Here is a 23,942-nt window from a genome sequence, read left to right as displayed (position 1 = left end):
AATTTAGATATAGAAGAAACCTGGTCTGTGAGACCATTTAAGAGGCTTCACTTCCAGGATTTTTATCTGAAGTGTGTTCTTTGTGAGTAAGCCCTAGAGTGGGAGTCAGGAATTCTAGCCTGTGCCCTTCTACTAGACGTGTGACTTTGGGCAAGTCACTCACTCTCTTTAAGCCTCAGTTTCCCTCATCTGCAAAATGAGAGCGTCTCCAAGGCTCCTCGCAGCCCTAGCATTTGATGGTGCTGTGATTAGTAGTCGGAGCTATTATCTTAGGCTCCAGGGAGGGGAAGTTTGACCTTATCCATTTGTGTGGCAGCTGCAGAGTTAGAACATATTCTCCATATTCATGTTCATTTCTGGTCCCACTAGTATTCGTTACTCATTAATTTGTAATTACGTTGGTATTCACTTTAATATCACATTATCTCCTTAATAGGAGAGAGAACATTTTATAGTTGAAAACGCTGTCAGAGAAGAGCCCAGCCAAGAGATAACACACTTCTGAGACTTTAATTACCTAATTAAAATTTTTTTGAGTGTGCGCAGATAAATCACAGGAAAGAGGTTGAAAAGTGTATTGTGACATGAATGTACCTATCTAATTAGTGCATGGCAAAGGGGAATTTACAGTTTAAAATAACACAGTGTTCTAATATCTGATTATATGTTTATTTACTTTTATTTTGGCTGCAGAGAACAACTGAAATTACAGGAGGAAAGGAAATGGAAGAAGAAACTATTGACATTATTTTTATCTCAATCATTTAATAGGTATTAAATTAAATGAATATTATTAATAATTGGCCTTTTGTTATAGAATCCCATAGTCCTGACCATTGAGGGATTTAAAGTATTGAGGAGGAAATCAGATATACTTAAGAATATGAGTAGCCTTCAGTAAAACATATTTTTTTGATGGTGATAGGAAATTACAATCGTTTTAAAAACAGGACTTCTGATTTAGTATTTACCTTCACACCTGGAGCACCAGGCTGTCCCTTCAATCCATCCAGACCGTTGTGACCCTGAAAGGCAAATCCTCATTATTAAAATGCTATTTCATTACAGTGATTGGTCAACTCAAACATCTTTTATCTTCGCAGTTACTGTTTCTCTAAGAACCTTGTGACTGCTTCAGGAGAATAAGAAGTCCCAGTGCCCCAGCCCCCAACAAACTCCCTCTGTTGCCCTAGGTAAGTCACTAAACCTCCCTCACTTAAAAGAGAAGCATAAAGAACTAGATGCTCTCTCATGTACTTTCCATCATTAATCATTTTATGATCTTCGGACGGCTTTAAATACCTCTTAAGTTGCACCCATTTTATACAGTTTTCTCTGTAGGATCCTCATTTCTTGGAAGCTATGAACAGACTTAAAAAAAAAAAGCTACATTCCACTTTACTTTCTGGCCACCTTACTCTTTAACTCTGTCTCCACTTGGGCAAATTCCAGGAATTTTGAACCAATATGTGTTATCCAGAAGTTTAAAGGTACCTGAGGGGTTTACTAAAAGTAATCAACATTTTCTCTTTTGTGGGTAAAGACGGTGCTCACCCTAATGCCCTTGAAGCCAGGGAGTCCAGGAGTTCCAGGAAAGCCACGAGCACCCTAAAAAGAAACACAGATGACAGATGACATTTTTATCCTAAATAAAAAGATCCTGATTTCTTCCCTCCAAAGTGTTTCTTCTCATCAAAGTCCAAGCTTGGAATCAAAGACTAGCATATGTGTAAGCACAGAGAGGTGATTAAGATGCTATAATTTGAGTAACTAATCCTACGATACTCTTAGAACCCACAATTTAGTTGTTTACAGTAGGCTTACTGTCATTGCTGTTACATTATTAGCATTAATAAAAACTATGCATTCTTAACTAGGCTCCTTTATTTGTTGGATGCCCCCAGGGAGTGTCATAAGTACGACATCTACATTGCCACTTCGTCTGATTCTAGTTTTAGCAACTATTTTATACATGAGATACCTCTGATGTTTGGACTAAATGCTGTTATTACAAAAAAGAATCTTACCTGTGGTCCAACAACTCCTCTCTCACCAGGTCGTCCAGGTTTTCCAGGGTGACCCTAAGACATCAAAGCATCATAGGGTAAACCTTTTCTTAGTAAACTATCAGATCAAAGTGGGGACATCTTGGTTTTTACAACAGGGGGAAAAACGCATTATATAAAAAAATGGATCCAGATACGTATCTAATTACCAATGATATTTCCTTAAATGCAAGAAAATTAATCATTATTTCATTAAAACATTATTTTCCATATGGGGAGAATTACATCAGGCATATTCAGCTTTTGGCAGAATACTTCATTTGAATCTAGAAATTCTATTTGAGGCAGGAGTATTTAAATGGCACACTTGGAAATGCTTAAGAGTAAATACTTACATCCTCACCAGCCTTGCCAGGAGGGCCAGGTGGGCCACGAGCACCAGCAGGACCCTAGGAAAACAGAAGACCCCTCATTTTGTTAATGCTATATTAATAAACCTCTTGAAAAAAATACTTATCACACAGGGGGAAAAGTACTCACAGTCTGACCAGGTTCACCAGGCTCACCAGGAGGTCCCTGGAAACCTTGAGGGCCCTACAAGAAACACAGTAAGTCACACTCCAAGCCTTTATGTAATTCTCTGTCTTCTTTACATAAGAGAGACTACAGGCTCCTGGTACTTACAGGGGCTCCAGAGGCCCCAGGAGGGCCGCGAGGTCCCATCAGCCCCTGTGAAGAGGACAGACACAGTTAGCACTGGCAAGTCATCCTGGCTTCAGGGTGGGTTAGATAGGACTAGCTCGGCAGTGCCACGGTCTGTGATGCACCAATGAACAGAACTGTCCTGGTTTCATTTCATAAGTTTTTGTCCCTCCCAAGGAAGCATTTACCCACCCAAGTTTCTTCCACTGTTTCTCTGCCTTTGCTTTCACCTCTTCTCCTAACCTAGACCATAACTTGGTTAGATGGCGTGGCCACCAGTTCCTTAAATTCGTGTGTAATTGGGCATACTGAGATTCTTCTAATGAAATGAAGTGACGTGGTCTTTAGATGGTACAGAATATACAACTACCGTGCATTTGGCCAGTGAAGCATTTCCATCTGGATTTCCTTGATCATATGTCATCTCCTCATATCATACCTAGCTAGGAAACTGGTGTTTTTCTTGCCACAAGGGGCATAAATTGCAAAGGATCAAAAATCTTTCTTAATGATTAGAGGGAGGTTATAATCTTTTGTTTAATAATCTTATGTTGTAATCTTTGTTATAATCTTATGGCTCCATTAAAGGCTATTAGTGGCTGCTGAAAATGTCAAACAAAAGTGGTTGTAGTAAGGGGTGAAGGAAAAATAAAATACTATTGAAATGTCCTACTGGAAGAATCTATTATATGTTACTATTATTGAAAATATGGCCCACATGGCAGCAGACTGTTCTCCCCTTGGTTCTTCATTCTGTAGCACACAGAGTCAGACCAAGTGTCGCTGGTTTGGGAGCTGCATACGCCTGTGAGCCCCCTGTGCAAGGCCCATGGAATTTCTTCTGTAGGGGCCGTGCCTCTAACGCTGAAAATATTGCACAAACAAGCCTCAGGTAACTTGTCTATGGGGACTCTGCAGTCAAGTCTGCCCCACTGTATTAATGCCCAGAGTGAAACAATATGGATTTTATTAAAAGCACATCATTTTAATTATAAGAATTATTTTTTTTTTTGGTTTTAGAAATTGCTTCCATGTTAAAAGAAAAACTGTCACTATTCAATCAAAATAATATTTTCAGGGGTACATTAAAAAATAATTTTCCTTGACACCATGAATTTTTAATTATATTTATTCATTTTTCCATGTATTTGCAACAATTTCATTTCCATAAAAGGTAGTTTATTTTGTGGAGGCTGTTGGGTACAGGATGATTACTCATTAATTCAGAGAAGAACCCTTTGGGGTTTTATAGTTATTGATTTTCCAACATGGAAATTTATTTTAATGCTTTATTGCTGCCTATCTTGCCTGTTTGTGAAACAAATATCTGTTGATTACATATGTCTGTGAATGCCTGTCAATGTGCAAGCTTAAATTATATTTCACTGATATTTAAAAGTAAAACATAATGCTTTCTGCCCACCAGAAAGATGTTCCGAAGTCAGGGAAATCTGAAATCCATATTAACTTTCCAGACTTATGTAGGTGTTTTTGTTTTTCTTTTTTTAATTAATGAGTTACTTTTTTTTTTAGCTTCTTCTTGAGATATGGGTACTGCTTTTAATGTCCAGCATTAGCTGAAATGGCTAATTTCAAATATCCAATATAAACAAAGCCAAGAGAAAATCTCTACTTCCTCATTTCAGCTATGAATGCTTTAAATTACCAGCAAAATCAGGAAATTGGAAATCATCAATTAAAGGCCTACTACTTCTCAAGTGAGAGTTTTAATTTACAGAAAATATTGTCTTACCCTTACAGTGTATCAGCTTATTGCGGACTATTAGCTACAGCAGAACATCTTTTGAAGACAGAGCGTTGTATACATTGTCCAGGTAAAATTTATATTTTAAGGACTACCTTAACTTTGGGCAGATAAATACTTTTGTTTGCAAATAATCAATTAAAAAATCACTAAATTATGTGTGGATATGTACTAAACTTCAGTGTTTAATCAACTTAATGTTTTTACTTGTAGCAATTTTCCCCTCTGTTTTATACACCCGAGTATATATTTTGCATTTTCTTATCAGTTTTTTTTTTCCCCTAACGAAACTCACTAATGCTTGTGAGAAGGTTTACTTGTAAAAGATAGACTTTTATCACCACAGTCATATTCTCTCCTATACTGATTTATAATTAATCAGACTTTAAAAAGAACTTTTTATCAAAAATGGATAAAAAGAAACATTTCCTATGTTATTAATTCCTTGAGAGATGGTGAGAATCTGTCCCAGTCACTGTTTGTATCCCAAAGGCATAATAGAGTTTGGGTCTCATCGAAGATAACTGGTAAATACTTGTTGAATGATGTAATGTTTTATTCAAGTACTAGATACATAAGCCATGATGTTGAATATCAGACATCTTGCCTGACGTTCTGTCATTAACCACATGTATGTCCTTGGGAAAGACCTTCAACTCTCTAAATAGAAAATGAGCTTCCTCGGTGACTCAGATGGTAAAGACTCTACTTGCAGAGCGGGAGACCCGGGTTCGATCCCTCGATTGGAAAGATCCCCTGGAGAAGGGAATAGCAACCCACTCCAGTAATCTTGTCTGGAGAATTCCACGGACAGAGGAGCCTGATGGGCCCCAGTCCATTCGATCACAAAGAGTCAGACACGCCCGACTGACTAATACACACACACAGAGAAAATGAATGGGCTAGACTAGAACTTGCTGATCTAGACTAGAACTTGCTGATCCTTTCCAGCAAGTTCATAGAACTTAATAGTTCTGGGTCTCTATTGGTTGCCTAAAATTCTATGCAATATTAAAGGGCATAAGAAAGTTAATTAGAGTGATCACTCTTCTAAATTAAATTGGTTTGCTTAAATTATGGTTGTTATTTCCAGAGATTATTTCTTGGAAATAAACATCTGATCTATCATAAGGAAGCATGTTTGTAGAGAAAATGGAACCCCCTTACCTAAGCTTAGATTTTTATAGATTTGAATACAAAAATAGCTACTGCTTTTATCTGATCTGAGTACTATTAACCTAGGTAGCTAAATAAATGGCTATGTGAACTTTAAAAATAAAGTAAATTCCCTATTTAGTAATTTTTTGGCTAAGATAAAAATTAGAGATAAACATACCATTGGTCCAGGGCCACCTCCTTTTGCATCAAACTGAGCAGCAAAGTTCTAGATGGGAGAAAAAGAAAAAATATATATATAAAATAACTATTGGCCATACAGTTCATTTTTCTCATTCTACTTTTAAAGATTTTTCTGTTGATGTTTAAAAGGGAGCAGTATATTTTACATCATTCTTAATTTAGACTTCCCTACCGAGCTAAATTCCTAAAAAAATTCAAGAATTTAAAATTTAGGGCCACCCCTAGTTTGAAATAGGGAGCTTCCCTGCTTTATTTTGAAACTTTTCCTTCCCTGTTAACCCTCTAACTTCAGTCCCCACCCTCTACCTGTACATTGAGGAAGAGAGCTTTCTAAACTTTAAAAGTCAGTGGGGGCCCCTGATACATTAAGCAGAAACCAAGAGAACAACTTTGCATTTCCACCTGTTGCCCTGTTCCTCTGGAACTACACAAAACGACTAAGGGATCTTTTTCTTGCTGTAGTTTCAACAAGAGTATAAAGAGTATTCAAGTTTAGAGGAAAATTAAATTAAAATGCCCCTTGGAAGATTAAACTTTTAAAAAATAGTTCACAGTAATAGCTTTACTGTTAAAGATCTCTCTTATAGTGGTAGATCTATTAAAGAAGGTGCTTTTTAATGCACTCAGTAGATAAGCAATCATAATAAGATCTTTGGGGGAGAAAGGTCTTATTTTACTGGCATATAGTTGGGTATTAGAATCAGGCTTCTGATTCATAGTGCTAGCCAATTAAGCAAATATGTTTTCCTTCCTGCAGTGAGGCCATTTGGCGCTCATACCATTGTTAAAGCATAAAGCTAAAAGAAGATATTAATGAAAAAGGGAAATGTACTTTTCTCAAATTAGTTTCAAGCAAATTAAACCCAAAATGGCTTTGAATGTTGGTTCTGCAGACTTCAAGCCAAGGAGAATAAAAAGAGTACGATGTTTGTGAAATTGCTTAAGATCAGGGATTTCATTTATAATTCAATCTAATCAAACTTTTTAATAATGCAACACCTCTTATTTGTGCCCCATTGATAAAAGATATTAAATTCCCAAATTAAATAATGGTCGCGAGGGCTGCAGCTACCTTCCTTGAACACAAAGACCTGTCCTGTAATTGACAAGGGCGCACAAAGAGATCTGCTAAAGCAGAATCTTGAATGAAGAAACCAAAGAAATGAAATAAAATACTATACTAATATCCAAATAGCAGATTCTCCCTCAAAACCACTAAAAATAAATCCCCCAATGAGTCTTCTTCCAATACAGGTGTAAGAAACTGAAGTTAACGATACTTAAAGACACCTTACCCCGCCAAGACCAGGGGGGCCAGGAGGGCCAGGGGGGCCAGGAGGGCCTGGGATGCCGTCATCACCATCTCTGCCTGGTGGGCCTGGTGGACCCTGCGATGGAAAAAGTGAATTACATCAGGGTTAGACAAACTCCATGGAGACCTGTACTTCAAAAAGGAGCCCTCAGAATCCATGTGACAAGATCAGAAGCTGGTCAGAAGGTGCAAGTGGTGTGGACGTTTAAACTGCCTCATTTGTCCCTATTGACACGGGTCTGTTTTAGAAGGAGGTTTAGTAGCTGGTGTCCAAAGAAGACACAAGACAGGATAGTTCCTCTTGGAAGAGGACTATGTCAGCCATTTGTTATTGAAGCATAAAGGAGCTCCAGTATTCAAATAAAGCTAAAACTTATAGCCGTAAATTCATATGGTTAACAGTGCACAGTGATATACTATGTATGTGTGAAGTCGCTCAGTCGTGTCCGACTCTTTGCGAGCCCCTGGACTGTAGCCCGCCAGGCTCCTCTGTCCGTAGGATTCTCCAGGCAAGAGAATACTGGAGTGGGTTGCCATTTCCTTCTCCAGATATACTATGTATATTGACTGTCAATTTCTGATTGATGAATTTACTCAATTATTTTAGTATGTTATGTGTGAAAAGTAGATGAAATGATAATTAATAGTCATCACAGTATAGAAAATCCTGCAGTTTTCCTACCATTAATACTATTTATGTTAAAGTAATTTACTGACATAATCCTACCTGTAATAAATCGCTTGAGTGGAATACATTGAAGTCTGCACTTCTCAATGGATACAAGGTATGGGTATTTATATATTGATACCACATAAATATAGCAAGGAGATCTAAGAATACCATGAAAAAAATGCAAGCCTAACCTATACATTTATTAATTTAAACAGAAACATGTTGTTGACTGCTGGTTCACTATTACATTCAGCCTACATCAGAGATCTTACTTGAAAAGTAAACAAAGCATGTTGAAAAGGGAAGGGTCATGTTGTAGTGGGTAGGTACACCTCCCTCATGTATGTGTTGGCCATGTCAACTTCAAGCAAAGAAAGATAGACCATGCAAAGAATATGGCTGTCTATAATAGGTTTGCTTTCTTAAAGGATAATCTTGACCTAAAAATAATATTGATTATGTAGAATAATGCTCATTCACTTTCTGTAAGGCATTATCTGCTTAAAAGGTAGGCAATTATCTGGATACATAACATTTTTATAAACTGTCAGACTCCTGTAGTTTCTAATATGTAGTTATTAAAATACGGGCCAAAGCTCTTTAATAGTTCAAAAATTACACACCCTTTCTCCGCGTGGTCCTCTATCTCCACTTGGGCCCTATAAGGAAGATACAAACAGCACAATAATAAATGTCTAAGCAATTTCCAGTGAATGAGCAAAGCATTCTTGATAATGATTAGTCAGGAGGCTGATCTAACTATAATGTTATTAGATAGTAGCTATAAAAATAGCACAATACAATAGATAAAAGTATTTTGTTTTTATTATAATTACATGTAATTTTGTTTTACACTGGGAGATTGGAGGCTAGAGTCTCCAGCATTAGGGCCAATATTGTAACCACTGTTTTTAGAAAGATAATTTCTGTGGATAAAATTATCATTTTGTAACATCAATAACAGCATATTTATATAGTCAAAGCTCTTTAAAATAAACTTTTGTCTACTACCTATAATTAATATAATACTCAGTTCATCTCTAGAACAAAAATAAATCTTTTCTTTTCCTTTACTATGTAAGTCACCAGTTGTATAATAAAAATATAATTAGAGATGACTCTGGAAGATAATAAAACTTTGTTATCTTACATATCAAAGCTACTTCATTTTATGGTTTAGCTAATGCATATTCATATGCACAAAATCTTGACAAGGTATTTTCCTTCTGTAGTGTACCATAAGTTCAGTTAAACTATAAGTTATCTCTGATCATTTCAGATACAGAGAAGTATTAGATTCTTACCTTTCTTGCAGTTGCCTAGAAGAGAATAAGTAAAAGATTATTATGAGTAAAATTGTATAAATTTTAAAATGGCTCCCATTTCCATGTAGTATACAAATATACTTACAAAGTATACATACTGCACATTACTATTATCTTAATATTTCAAAGTACAATTTACATTTTACCAATAAAAAATATGTACAGATCTCAGATATATACTTATTTATAATTATACCTCAAATTCAGCTCATGAGCTAAGAATTTGCTCATAATAATCTTGCAGATGACTCCAGGGAGTGACAAAATTCTCTAGCTTGATGAAGTCTAGCTCCGGGGAAGCTGGTGCTAACACCCAACCTTCCACTGAATTATTTATTCTTCTTTTCTTATGGGTGTAGGTTTTAGGGTGGCCTTATTCAGTAGCCCCGCCCATTTTGGAAACTGGGGTGGGTACTTTCTAAGGCAACCAGAAAGGTTGGACTGCCTTAACTCTTAATTTTTTTGGAAATTCAGGTTGGTCAATACCAATATAGCTTCCTTTTCCTTCCCCAGAGACGACTACTGTGGCCAAGGCAATCAAAGTCTAAAATTAAAAATTCTAAAAATAATTTTACTCACCTCTTGTAAGGCTATAGAGAAAAGGGGAAAAAAGAAATAATTATTAGTATCATTTCACTGATCACCAGCAGTGATTAACAAATGGGTATACTTGTCTATAAAACTGACTTACCTAATTAAAGGACCAGTTATATTTTTTATTAAGAATATTCTAATGACTTGGAAATTATGCAGGTCAAAATTATGGCAGGGATCAACAGGACCATTTGTTTTAAATATTAATATGTAAATATATTTTGAATTAAATTGTTAATTATTTACTATTTTATAAATGCTGTGAAACATTAATGTGTCTAAAGGATACTTGTAATGTTTAGTAATTATGATGGTAAATTGCGCAGTGACTCACTGAATGTGAGCAAAACCAGCAGATTGATGAGGAATAATTTGTAGTTTAGATAATTTTTGATACTTAGAAATTTAAAAGGGGGGAAATTTAGGAAACTACATTACCTAAAGCAGATTTTGGTTTTTTATATAACATTAACATTACAGTGTTTGTACCATTCTTAATGTCCTTTTTCAAAAGGACTAATTTGTGAATTAGTCACCAGGAAAATGGATTCATTTGTACATCTGAAGTTTTGCTTTAAATAGGTTCACTTAAATTAGGTAAGGACATTTTACCAACATATATCACTTTTGGCCCTGAGAAAGAATTGCTCTGTATAAATGGAAAAACTGCATTAAAGATCTAGAAAAACAATGGGAAAAATACACCAACGTAGTATCCTCCCCCTTTGCCATAATTGCTTTAAGTCCTTAAAGACTGAATTCCGCTCCTACAGTATAAAAATTACAGGCTAACACAGGATATAAATGTGGCCAAGCTGGCAACAAAATGAATCACCCCCAAAATTGCTTTAATTCAGCGGCCAAGAAGTGTGTCATCTGAGTGAGAGCATCCGTTGCGGCAGTCACAGTTCAGCAGGGTGGACCACATCCAGCCCTGATATTTAAGGGCAATTTATGAGAATTACTTTTAAATTAGGAAAATGATATGTTTACTTCATTGTGTTCATCAGTAGGAAGAATAATTATGCCTGGGCTTGATTAACGGAAGTCCTCATGGTTTTGGAAATTTGCCTTCTAATTATTCAGACTGAGCCATTTTGAAGAATGTGTGTTGGGTAACTTTTATTCAGACTGGGGTTGGATATTGATCAGAAGTTGAATTGTCCTTTGTACCTTCAAACTTCCCTAGGTTTATTTCCATCTTTAGGAGAAGACCCTTTTCCCCCACCACTCTCAGATCTCATAAAAAATGAACCTGGTAATGTGAATTAGTTCAATGCAATTATTCCTTAGTATTCACAGTGTGTATACTAAAAGTGGATGAAGGGAGAAAACACACACACGCAAATGCATCAGTAATAACGCAATGGTAGACACCGTGGCATATGGGTGGAGCCAAGTTTTAGAGTGTTGGGTGTGGCCAGATACCCAATGGGGTCATAAAACCTACAGCTGGAAAGCAGCCTTGGAGTCCATCCAATTTCTATCCTGTGTTTTAGAAAAGGCTCAGTTTGACTTGCCCACAGTCACATGATAAATTATTGGCAGAGTCATGGGAAAAACCTGGGTCTCTTGAGACCCAGATCAGTGTTGATAATTTCCCAACTTGCTAAGTTCAGAATGCCTGTCACTGGGAACATGTTAAAGAGATAACTCTCAGGCTCAACAAAAGGCAGGGCAGATTTTAGCTAAATCATGTTACCATTTCCATGATCAGGTAATGAAATGAGAAGCTAATTACATTTCGGTAAGTATCAATTTTCCTTGCCGGGAAACACTGACTAGCTTTTGGGACTGGGTTCAAGGAGAAATGCAGACATTCTCTGTATAACCCTGTGGAGTCTTTAAATGGGGACTCCGCGAGCCTTAAGCCCTGGTCCCCTGTGCTCTCCTGGTCCTCCCTCCAGAGGGCGCCTCATGGTCATCACCATCCAGACCAGTCTTAAAACACCCAGAAAAGAAAAGTCTTTAGGGCGTGAGTTTTTTTTTTTTTTTTTAATAACTTACTTAAAAGGTTTTCTAAACCAGGCCTCAGGTTTCACAGAGGTGGGCATCAGTGCAGTTACGGGGCCTTTTAGGTGGAGGCCTTTGGCTTCCTTGGTCATGTCAGATAACATCTCATCCTTAAAGAAAAAGATTCTCTGATCCCTTTGAGCTTCACTAGCTGGAGGATCCAGATGAAGTTCACAGCCTCACTCCGAGTTAAGAGAAAAGTTCCCTAACTTTTGGCGAGAGTCGACAGCCTCTTTTGATTTTCATTTCTACAGTATTTTCCACGTTTCTCCTATATGCCAGCGTTTCTCCACATGCCAGAGAGCCTGCCCTCCTAGCTGTACCTGGAACTTGGCGAGGTTTTCCATTTCAGACCAGGTTTTCCTGCCCACCCCTCTAACCTCTTCCCCAGACTGCCCGAAACAAGCTGAAGGCACTTACATTGGCATGTTGCTAGGCACGAAGTTACTGCAAGCAGCAACAAAGTCCGCGTATCCACAAAGCTGAGCATGTCTACCACTCAGACATGCAGACTCCTTGTGTCGCAGAGCCCCTGGGTCACCGGCGGAGGTATCACCTGGCGGGCGCAGGCATGCAGTCGTGGCCAGTACCTCCAACTTAGCCGAAACCTCCTGCCGCCTTGGTGCTAAAATAATAAAGCCCGGATCTGCCCTATTTATATGGCCCAAGTTTCTCCGGCCCGAGGGTGCCTCCAAAAGCGCTTCCACCAATGGGAGGGCTGGGGCTGGGGGCCCGGGCAGCCACAGCTGGGAGGAGACTGCGGGGGCGCCGAGGAGGGAGTGCAGCGAGGGGAGGGACGTGGCCACGGGGGCTGGCTTCTTAAATTGGTTCCATTCTTTTTGAGGACGTGGACACTTTTGAGGCTTTCAAGGGGAAACTCTGACTCGCTGTCTGCATACCTCCGCCCTCCCCATCCCCCGCCCTGGCCTTCCTCCCCCCAACTCCCCCCACCTCCCCGCCCTTTCCAAGTTTGGAAACACTTATGGACACGTCGGAGGGCTCTGCTGACACGACGTGGGCAGTTTGCAGCTCTCGGGGGCAGCCCGGCAGCTGGAGAAGGGACGGGAGCCCAGAGATCAAAGCGGGAGCTGTCCAGCCCTGCCTACCTTGTGCCCTGCGGGCCACCGGCAGGGTGGAGGGCCCTGGGGGCAGAGGACCCAGAACGGGTCCGACAGCGTGGCGCACCCGGAGGCCGCCCTCCTTCCGCCCCCTCCACCCTGCCCCTCACCCCCGCCCCGCTTTTCTCCAACTCTGGGGCGTGTGTGCGCCCACTTTTTCAGAAGTAACGCTCCCTTTCTCTTCTGGCTCCGGGGAAGGATGAGAGGGGGGTTCCGTTTGTTGGAGGGTGGACTTGGAGTCCCGAGGAGACCCACTGTTGAAAGGGAGAGATGCGCGCTAGTGGCAGCGTGGCCTCCCGCACCGGGGAGGATGGGCTTTGCTAGCAGACCAGATCGACCACATCGGAGAAATCCTAGACCTCCTGGCCACTCTCTGCTGAGGCTGATCCTAAACCGAGGCTTTGGGGATTATCTGACCCTGCGAAGTGATTGTAACTGACTGACCTGGACTTCTCTCTCACTCGAAGTCTCTTCCTGAGGTTGCATGGAAAGTCCACCCTCTCCCTTTCAGGTTTCCAGCCTCCCCCTCCTCTTCTCCACAGACTCCTTGTCTGGATTTACCAGCTCCATCCCAAGCCCAAACTCAGAGTCCCCCAAACCCATCCATCCCTCTTACCCTCTCTGCCCATTCACTGACCCCACGCTGAACAGGAAACGCCCAAGCACCTCCCAGCTCCTCTCCACACCTTGGAGAAAAAGCCTAGGCCATCTAGAGGGACTTCTAATTTGAGTTTGGGATATAGGCTGTCTGCTGTGGTCACACCTCAAGCAAAGCTCCCACCAGCGTGGATGTTAGATCTCTCCCCCACACCCAACCCCTTTCACCCACAAGGGAGAGGAGGAGCTGGGACCTTGACCCTGAAGCAAGGTCCTTCAGGAAGTGAGACACCGGAACTCTTGAGAATCCAGAATACTGAGTGCAGTCAACGTCAGCAGACGGCCCTTTCCCCAGCCCTTTCGAGATTCATTTCAGGCCCAGAGGAAAGGCCATTGGTCTGGGGCTGCATCCCTGCTTGCTCAGCACCCCCAGTGAGACAACCATTCTCTCCCAGAAGGTAGCACAAAAGGGGCATCTTTAGGTCAATTCTGTCTCCACCAAACAGAAATGAGTAGGCTGTAGTTCCTTTCTAATCTTTTTTGCTTGCTTTCCCCCATCTTTTCTCTCCTTCCTCCACCCCTCTCCTATAAGGAAGAATTTCTGCCTAAGTTAACTCTATCTGCAGCTGCTATAAAATAAACTTTTCTTAAACTAGTTGCTTCCTCTAAACTTACAAAGTTAGTGGAAATAAAAGAGAAAAATCCCCAAACTAAAAAAAAAAAACAAAAAAAAAACCTCTTATTCTAATTAAGAGCACTGATGTGGGAGATAACTTTAGAAGACTTTTTGAAATTGCAGTAACTGTTTGGGAAATGTGATTATAATTTACCTTTTAGGATAACAAAATTCTCAGCAAGTTTTGGAGAATTCGAGAAATTCGAGCACACGTTTATAAACTAAAGGAAAAATCTCTCTGCAGAGTAAACTGATAACTGGAAAAGCATTCCTGGAACCTGATGCAAATAGCTAACGCTGCCCGGCTCCCTCCCTGTTGATGTGGCAGAGTTTGAAGCTGGCAGTCGTCAGCCATTTGGTGGGAGGCCGTGGATCCAGAGGAAACAATGAGGATGGAGAAAACTGAAAGGGAATTTTTAAAGAGGGAGACATTTTTGTTCCAGCAGTTTTTTACACATTATTTTGACCTTCTCTTTCTTGCCACTTAAATGAGGAAGATAGCTAATTAAATGTTTGTGTTATTGGAGGAGTTCTTTAATGCTTCTAAATGTAAGCATTTGTAATCTAAACGGATTTGTAATCTAAACAGATGTCTGTTAACTATTTTGTGCCTCCTAACAAAGGAGAATCTTTGTGAATGAATGGGAGTTGGGGGTGGGGGGGGGGTGGGGTGGGACAGGGGAAGAAAACTGACCCAAAGCTAAACTGAGAGTCTTGGGGATGGCTGTGATGATGTGGGTGAGTGAAGGGAAGCCTAGGTGACTGGGTGGGGGAGATTGGAGACCCAGTAGGAGGAAAAAAAAGAGTAAGAGACTAAAGCAGGGTCCAGGCAGAGAGCGGAGGAGGGGAGAGAAAGAAGAAAGGAGCTAGATAGCAAAGACTCTGGATTTTGCTGTTAGGCAGTTAACACCTGGGTTCCTATTCCTAAATTGTTCTCCACTGAAAATAAGATGATCCCTTCAGCGCCCTACAGCTCTCAGTTTACAAACCAGGCCACACCATAAAGTTTGGCAAGAGGAGGGTCAAGAGATCCACTGATTTAAAAAATCCAGAGCAGACCTAGAAGGGTAGGATGCGGGGAATGGAGGGAGGTGGTAGATGTATAATCATGGCTGATCCTGTTGTATGGCAGAAACCAACACAACACTGTACAGCAATTTTCTTACAATTAAAAATAATTTTAAAAACATGCAAAAAAAATGTAAAATAGCCTGATAAGACCATGCTGTCTTATGCTTTTATTCCTTTTTTTCCTTTGATCAAGCTTCAAACTGACATTGCCTTACAAACATTTCTGAGGATCCACTCTGTGGAAAGCACCAATACTACACTATCTTATTCTGTTTCTGGGTAGGATGGTCTTTTGCTAAGAAGGTATTAGCTGATCATTAAGGTGGCAGCTGAAGAGGTTTGAGGGCCGACTTCTCTCTGTGACATTTGTTTGGAAGACATGGAGGTTCCTGCCCTACATCTTATCAATTGGAACATTTGGTTATTTGCACAGGACCAGAGGATTATTCACTGAAATACTATTTAGTACTGGAACCAGGCATTGTGCTAACTGGTGGGTACAGAACACGGTCACTGCCCTCAGGGGCCATGACATCTGTTGGAGATCAAGAGACGAGTGCAGGGACTTCTGTGATGGAGAAGCACAGGGTGCTTCCGGGTGTTTATGGGAGGATTACATCGACACCTAATCTGGATTTAGGTGGTGGTTGTTTAGTTGCTCAGTCATGTCTGATTCTTTGACACCCATGGACTGCAGCATGCCAGGCTTCCCTGTCCTTCACCATCTCCGGGAGTTTGCTCAAACTCATGTCCACTGAGTCAGTGATGCCATCCAACCATCTCATCCATCTCGACCTTCTGTTGCCCCCTTCTCCTCCTGCCCTCAGTCTCCACCAGTGTCAGACTTAGGTGGGTGAAACCAAAGAGGGCTTCCTGGAGGATGCAAGAAGCTCAAGCCTTAAATATGAATAGGATCAGAAGAGATGAGTGAGAGACCCAGTCACAGAGGGATCAGCAAATTTGGCAGTTCTGAGGAATGGAAGCCTCTCAGCACAGTGGGTTTGTGAAGGGAGAGAGAGCAGAGGAAGCAATGAGACTGGTGGATTCAGCAGGAACTAGATCAGAAAGCACCCTTTCAGCTGTGTTCTGGAGTCTGTGTTTTCTCGACTATGCTATGGAGAGTGTTTGGATGATTTTAAGCAGAAAACTTGTGTAATTAGAGAGTGCTTTTAAGAAGGATGATTGTGGCTGCAGTGTAGGGAAATGATTAGAAAGAGAACTCAGTGGAGACAAAGAAGCCAGTTAGGAGGCTGCAGGAGGAGTTCTGAAGGATAGCCATGGTGGCCTGGGGTCGGGCTGGCAGAGTTGGAGAGAAGTTGGCAGGCTCTGTAAACATTTGGGCGTAGAAGAAAAAGACTGATGTCTGGTTGTGGGTAGTGAGGGAGAAGGACTTGGGGAGCATCAGATCTCTTGCCTGAGCAACTGCCTGCCTTGGAGGTACCAGCCATTGAGCAGGGAAGCATTTGAGGGGGGAGACTTGGAGTGAAGGAGGGGGAAGATAAAGAGGTCAAGTCTGTCTGTGTTCAGTTTTAGGTGATTATGTCCTATCCACAATGGTGCATAGGTCTCATAGTCGGTTAGATATCTAGGCCTGAAATCCAAAACTTGTACATGGCCTAGACTGATGAATAAGGGAGTCAGCAGATTACTGATGTCACAGGAGTGGATGAAATCCCTCAGGTTGTACATGCAAATGGAAGCTGAAATCAGTAAAACCTAGGACAAAAGCTTGAAGAGCTCCCGCACGTAAGTAGCCAACAGCAGAAGAGGAAAATCCATACAGGTGACTGAGAAGGAACATCCAGATAGGATGGAAGAAAACCATAGTGTCTCCATCACAGAAGGAAAGGAAACAGGTTGTCTCCTTTTAGGAGGAGGAGAGCAAGAAAGGTCAAGTAAGGCTAGAAAGACAACAAATTCACAAATTGGAGATCACTGGTGTCCTTGGTGAGGGTGGTTCCAATGGAATGAAATCCTACTGAGACAATGCTGGAAGAATGAGGAAATAAACACATCTAGATGGCACCCCACTCCAGTACTCTTGCCTTGAAAACCCCATGGACGGAGGAGCATGGTTGGCTGCAGTCCATGAGGTTACTAAGAGTCAGACACGACTGAGTGACTTCACTTTCACGCATTGGAGAAGGCAATGGCAACCCACTCCAGTGTTCTTGCCTGGAGAATCCCAGGGATGGGGGAGCCTGGTGGGCTGCTATCTACGGGGTCCCACAGAGTCAGACATGACTGAAGCGACTTAGCAGCAGCAGCAGAGTAGAATTTATGTTACATCAGGAGTATAAAAGAGTTGGGAGAGAGCTAGGGTATAGGTTAAAGGTGATGTTAGGATTAATGTGGAAGAGAATTTTTTGTGTTAGAATGATACTATCAAAGCAGATGTTAAATCTTGACACAAACCTCATTTTATTTTTTTCAAAGTTTTTTTGTTGTTGTGGACCATTTTTAAAGTCTTTGTTAAATCTGTTGCAATATTGCTTCTGTTTTAAGGTTTGGTGTTTTGGTCTACAGGCACATAGGATCTTCGCTCCCTGTCCAGGGATTGAACCCACCCCTGCATTGGAGGGTGAAGTCTTAATCACTGAACCACCAGGGAAGTCCTCAGACCCCATTCAAAGCCTTCCATTGAAATGTTCTTCTCCTTCCTTAGGTTTCTGACTTTGTATTCCTCCTTATTTGCTTCTTAGTGTTGAAGCAAAGAACACCTAAGAACTTGTGGGTTTTTTTTTTTTTTTAAACTTGGTAGTGAATCATTAGTTGTTTTTTGTTTTCCAGGAGATCCCTTTAAAATGTGTAGACAGAGTCAATTTATCATGGTTTTCGAATCCCACTTTAATCTGAGGGACTCATTTAGGATTTAGTGCCCTATTTTTCATGTTTGCTGCTGCTGCTGCTAAGTCGCTTCAGTTGTGTCCGACTCTGTGCAACCCCACAGACGGCAGCCCACCAGGCTCCCCCGTCCCTGGGATTCTCCAAGCAAGAACACTGGAGTGGGCTGCCATTTCTTTCTCCAATGCATGAAAGTGAAAAGTGACAGTGAAGTCACTCAGTTGTGTCCGACTCTTAGCGACCCCGTGGACTGCAGCCTACCAGGCTCCTCTGTCCATGGGGTTTTCAAGGCAAGAGTACTGGAGTGGGGTGCCATTGCCTTCTCCGATTTTTGGCGTTTAGAAATATGAAATAATCACTTCTTTACTGAAGCACAACTCATATTCTGGAATGCACAGATTGTGTGGCTGTAGGTGTTTTGTGGCATCTTGTTATTGACTATTCCAAGCCTGGTAATTCAGAGGGATATATAAGGCTACGTAAATTTCAGCTTTTAAGCCCACCTTTTTCTTTGAGGTGGTTTCTTATAAGCTATCAAGGAGAAATTAGGTGTTACATTTCTTCAGCTAGTTCCAAATCCATCCCTAATTTGAAGAGCACCATAATGCTGCTGCATTCCAAAAGTCCACTCTGGCTTTTTGGGACTTTGATTGTCTTGGTTTCCAGACTCAAATTTTTCAGGTCTTTTCTAGTGGCTGGAAGAAATAAGGAGACTTTAACTTCAGTTGCAGTGGAAGATTCTGGGTGTTGTTAATTGATTGATTCACCCATTAAGTTGAATTGAGACATATTACATACAGAAAAAGAATGATAAAGACTTAATTATACACGATACCACATTTAGAATTTATGTAATTTATATTTCATTAAAAAATAGCAAGTTAAGTTATTGGTATTACTGACAGACTCTTTATAGAGTCTAAACTTGATTTTGCCCTTTGGAATTCTATACTTGCATAGATAATCTTCTAGTTAATGTGACATTATAACCATCTATTATACAGTGCGTTAAGTACTGTGCTAGTAATTTTACATAAATTATCTCAAACCTCCAAAAATCATTATCTAAATCTTGGTGGGGTATGTTTTATTATTCCCACGTTTACGAGTAAAAAGAAATGAGATTTAGGTGAACAGACTTGTCTAAGCCTTCCCAGATATGCTAGAATGGGTCACATCCATTCTTGGGCTTGGATCCATTGCCTGTTGTATGTTTTCAAATGCCTTGAAATATACATTTGAAAAATGCAAATGAATTGGAGAATATGAAACTAAATGTAAATTCCAGTTGTTTTCTTCACTGATGGTTTGCCACTTAATCCACACACTTAAAATTTTATTTTTATTAATAGCTAAGAGTGGTAATCAACACACGAAATTTACTTGAATAATATATGAATATTTTATATTTATATTTTGGCCACCTCACCTGATAGTAACACCTAATTACTCCTTGATAGCTTATAAAATTTTTATTTAAGTCAGACTTATGAAGGACAAAGTTATTGAAGAATAGGAAAAAGCTAATTTTTTAAAATAATAAAGCCACCCAATTTTACAGTTGGAAGATAATTTAGATATCATCCAAATCATAATCATAATTATAGTGTGTGGAATCAGGACTTTTTTTTTTTAATTAATATTTATTGTAATTGGAGGGTAAGTACTTTACAATATTGTGGTGGTTTTTGCCAGGCTTCGCCATGAATCAGTGTACATGTGTCCCCCATCCTGAACCCCCCTCCCACCTTCCTCCCCACCCCATCCCTCTGGGTTGTCCCAGAGCACCGGCTTTGAGTGTCCTGCTTCATGCATCAAAATTGCCCTGGTCGTCTATTTTACATATGGTAATATACATGTTTCAGTGCTGTTCTCTCAAATTAAGGGATTTGTTTTTCTACCATATTTCTAATGTCTGGCAGATGTCAGTTACACAGTGGGTGTTCCATTAGTTTTAGTTATGTGAATTAACACATTTTGTAAGTAAGAAAACATGCCTAGAGAGGTTATGTGGCTGGCTAGCCTATGGTAGACCCATAACCAGGAGTCTCCTGCTTCACAGTCTCCTGCTCTTTTCTTCAGATTAAAATCACATTTAGCGTTTGTCTGGAATACTTTGCAATATTTAGCCATTACAACAATCTAAACGTTACTTTTTATTTTACAGAGTATAAATTGAGGCTCAAAAAAGAAAAAAATATTCTCCAGACTAGTGGTTCTCAAAGTGTGGTCCCTGGATCAACAATACTAACATCACCTTAGAACTTGTTAGAAAAATTGCATGCCTCATCTCAGATCTACCAAATCAGAAATTTGGGTTGTGGGTTAGCAGCAATCTGTGTTTTAATAGCCCTCCGGGTGATTTAGTATTGAGGAATGTGACTATTATGGTTAAACTAATTCAAGTTTAGTTCAGTTGCTAAGTCGTGTCCCACTCTTCTGTGAACCTATGGACTGTAGCCCACCAGGCTCCTCTGTCCATGGAATTTCCCACTCAAGAATACTGGAGTGGGTTGCCATTTCCTTTTCCAGGGTATCTTTCTGACCCAGGGATTGAACCTGTATCTCTTGCACTGGTAGGTGGATTCTTGACCACTGAGCCAGTAGGGAAGCCCCTAAACTTGAATTAGATAGTTCTGGTATTGTAGAGAACAGATGTGAGTATGACAGGAAAGTAAAGTAGGAAAGTCCAGTTAAGGAAAGTGGAAGTTGCTCAATTGTGTCCGACTTTTTGTGACCCCATAAACTATACAGTCCATGGAATTCTCCAGGCCAGAATACTAAAGTGGGTAGCCTTTCCCTTCTCCAGGGGATCTTCCCAACCCAGAATCAAACCAGGGTCTCCTGCATTGTAGACAGATTCCAAAGAGCTTCCACCACATCCTTTTTTAAAAAAAAATTTTAAATTAAATAACTTATTTTAATTGGAGGCTAATTACTTTACGACTTCCTTGGTGGCTCAGATGGTAAAGCATCTGCCTACAATGCGGGAGACCCGGGTTCAGTCCCTAGGTCAGGAAGATCTCCTGGAGAAGGAAATGGCAACCCACTCCAGTATTCTTGCCTGGAAAATCCCATGGATGGAGGAGCCTGGTGGGCTATAGTCCATGGGGTCGCAAAGAGTCGGACACAATTGAGCGACTTCACTCACTCAATTACTTTACAATATTGTAGTGGTTCTTGCCATACATTCACATGAATCAGCCACGGGTGTACATGTGTTCCCCATCCTGAACCCCCGCCCCACCTCCCTCCCCATCCCATCCCTCAGGGTCATCCCAGAGCACCGGCCCTGAGTGCTCTGTCTCATACATCAAACCTGGACTGGTGATCTATTTCACATATGATAATATACATGTTTCAATGCTATTCTCTCAAATCATCCCACCCTCACCTTCTCCCACAGAGTCCAAAAGTCTGTTCTTTACATCTGTGTCTCTTTTGCTGTCTCGCATATAGGGTCATTGTTACCATCTTTCTAAATTCCCTATATATGCGTTATTATACTGTATTCCACCACATCCATTTTTGCTCTCTAATATATCTGTTGACAGTGCATCTTTTCTTGATTCTCCTTGGTTCAAGAGGATGGGTATCTGAAAGGCTATTAATTGTTTTTTATTCACAATACTGTTAACATCAAAGGAGTACTGTGTTTAGCCTTTTTTTTCCTGCTCCAAACTTTATTTAAGGCTCTTTGGGTAACATAACATTTACAGTGGAAAAATTTGTGCTAAAGGATATATTACCTTAACGCAAGAAACCTGAGTGTGATTGGCCTAATGGTTAGAACATGATGTTCTCGTTTGTAACATCAGTTCATCTCTGGACCAATTAACTTCTCCTGTTATAGTACCTTGGAATTCACCACTCTGTGAACCTGGGGTGTAATCCCTTGGGTAATTAAATAGTTCAGGTGAGACAGGAAAGATTCATGGTTTACTGCAAATCCATTACTCATTCTAGAAAATGCTCCCCCAGACCCTGACAAAGCCCAGGTGATGTTTTGAAATGTTTGATTTCTATATTGACATCATAGACATATGCTTCTATTCCCTCTTTCCCATGTTATGCTTTGATACTTGAGTTAAAATGGCACTCCACAGCCTTGAAAAATGGACTTTCCTTCTGATGCATCCAAGAGAGTATCTAAGAGGATAGATCTCCCTATTCAGAATTTCAGAATGTGCAATATATTGGGCTAAAACAATCCCGGAAGTCATTGTTTTTGCCTGTGAGTCCCTGCTGGGTTTTCTGACAGATTCCTTATTTTACAGCTGTAGCCATTTAGGCACAACTGCAAAGCCAGTCCTGTCCAGACTCTGGAAACAGGCCCAGTCCCTGCACATGATGAATTGAAGAAGTTCCATTTCTAGCATTTTCTAACTACCATTCATTGGATTTGACTCTGTGGCACTCTTCTTTTAGCTGAGCTTCATGCATCTGAAACCCAGTCTCCATGGTAAGCCCATTCTGAGAACACCTCTTTTTATATTGTCTTCTTGCCCCTGATTTCCTCTCTGATTGGCTTTATTCACTCCATTCACTCATTTGTGCATTCAGTCACTCAAGAAACCTGTGGTCTATGCTTGGGAAGGCCATGTATACACTGCTGTATTCAAAATGGATAGTCAGCAAGAATCTATTATATAGCACATGGGACCCTACTCAGTGTTATGTGCCAGCCTGGATGGGAGTGGGGTTTGGAGGAGAATGTGTATGAATATATACACACATATACCTATATATGTATACCTTCACTCTTCACCTGAAACTACTGCACATTCTTAATCCGCTATACCCCAATACAAAATAAAAAGTTTAAAGTTGAAAGAAGAAAAAAAAATGACAAGTCTCTCAAAAAAAAAAAAAACAAAACACCAATTTTCTAGGCAAGATGCGGTGTTGGAAACTGGGCTTGGGCTAGGATCTTGGCAACCCGGCCTTTCCCGACACCCTGGAGACAGGAGTCTTGCCCCTGAACTTCAGAGCCATCTCCATGTTCATGTCTGTTACCGTGGCAAACCTGCTTGCCAGGCTCTGCTTCCTCGGGGCTCTCTACGTTAGCGCCTGTTGCAACACCCGCGTTCCTCCCCCTCGCGGTTGGTGCGCCTGGCTGGGCCCAGCACAGCCTAGTTACCTCCGTGCTTTCCCGCCTCCCAGCTTGCAGCTACTGCCTGCAGCTGAGTCCACTGCTGTCACGCCTGCTCCCAATCTCCGCTTTTCTCTTAGATCTCCATCTGAGAGAAGAGGGTGGGTTTTACCAACCACATCTTGATTTGGATCACATCCTCAATTATCAGTGATAGAGTTTCAGTTATGTGCCCCGTGCAGATACAGGGATAAAGGGATAAGCTGTAGATGCCAGTCTCAGGAAACATCACAAATAGAGTGGACCCTCCCCAGTTGTGAGGGGAGGGAGATATTTCCGTTGAGGTATTTAAGATTTTAGAGGGACAGTAAGGTTAAAGGCAAGACATTATAAACCTTTGTATCGTCTCTGAGACATCAAGTGAAAGTGAAGTCGCTCAGTCGTGTCCGACTCTTTGCGACCCCATGGACGGTAACCTACCAGGCTCCGCGGTCCATGGGATTTTCCAGGCAAGAATACTGGACTGGGCTGACAGCATGCTAAATGAAGAGAGTATCAGTGGATTCTTCACGTCTTAAATTACTAGTAAGGTTTATGATACAGTTGCTTTCCATTTACCATCTCTTGCTCAATAGAAATTTCTCAGGGTCTTTCTCCTCTGCCATTTCAATGAAACGCCCATACATTTGCTTTGCTTTGCTGAAGATAATATGCATATGAAAGGATATTCCCCACCCCCCCACCGCCCCTTATCTATTTCTGCATCCAAATGTGTGAGGCCTTTCAGATTTCATA

At 40.8% G+C, this 23,942-nt stretch overlaps 1 protein-coding gene and 1 long non-coding RNA gene across 2 annotated transcripts in view; one reads left to right on the top strand and one right to left on the bottom strand.

Annotated features, from left to right (window-relative positions):
- The window catches only part of COL1A2 (collagen type I alpha 2 chain), a 37,080-nt gene extending 24,587 nt beyond the window's left edge, over window positions 1-12,493 (bottom strand). The window contains exons 1-12 of the mRNA XM_055589739.1: window positions 12,170-12,493; window positions 9,722-9,732; window positions 9,122-9,136; window positions 8,441-8,476; window positions 7,128-7,220; window positions 5,810-5,857; window positions 2,691-2,735; window positions 2,547-2,600; window positions 2,402-2,455; window positions 2,028-2,081; window positions 1,555-1,608; window positions 972-1,025 (exon numbers count right to left, since the gene is read on the bottom strand). Of these exons, the coding sequence (XP_055445714.1) occupies window positions 972-1,025; window positions 1,555-1,608; window positions 2,028-2,081; window positions 2,402-2,455; window positions 2,547-2,600; window positions 2,691-2,735; window positions 5,810-5,857; window positions 7,128-7,220; window positions 8,441-8,476; window positions 9,122-9,136; window positions 9,722-9,732; window positions 12,170-12,239 (588 nt within the window). The 5' untranslated portion in view covers window positions 12,240-12,493. The remainder of the gene's footprint in view (window positions 1-971; window positions 1,026-1,554; window positions 1,609-2,027; window positions 2,082-2,401; window positions 2,456-2,546; window positions 2,601-2,690; window positions 2,736-5,809; window positions 5,858-7,127; window positions 7,221-8,440; window positions 8,477-9,121; window positions 9,137-9,721; window positions 9,733-12,169) is intronic.
- Window positions 37-23,236, top strand: LOC129658895 (uncharacterized). Its single transcript, XR_008717564.1, has 7 exons — window positions 37-82; window positions 694-771; window positions 1,104-1,193; window positions 2,531-2,614; window positions 3,468-3,600; window positions 4,470-4,543; window positions 22,333-23,236. It is a non-coding gene; the product is annotated as an uncharacterized LOC129658895 (long non-coding RNA).
- Window positions 23,237-23,942: the final 706 nt, after the last annotated feature.

The sequence above is a fragment of the Bubalus kerabau genome, chromosome 8 (assembly GCF_029407905.1).
Source record: "Bubalus kerabau isolate K-KA32 ecotype Philippines breed swamp buffalo chromosome 8, PCC_UOA_SB_1v2, whole genome shotgun sequence".
NCBI classification, from domain to species: domain Eukaryota; kingdom Metazoa; phylum Chordata; class Mammalia; order Artiodactyla; family Bovidae; genus Bubalus; species Bubalus kerabau.
The sequence above is the reverse complement of the archived record's forward strand: the minus strand, read 5'-3'. Positions and strand labels throughout refer to the sequence as shown.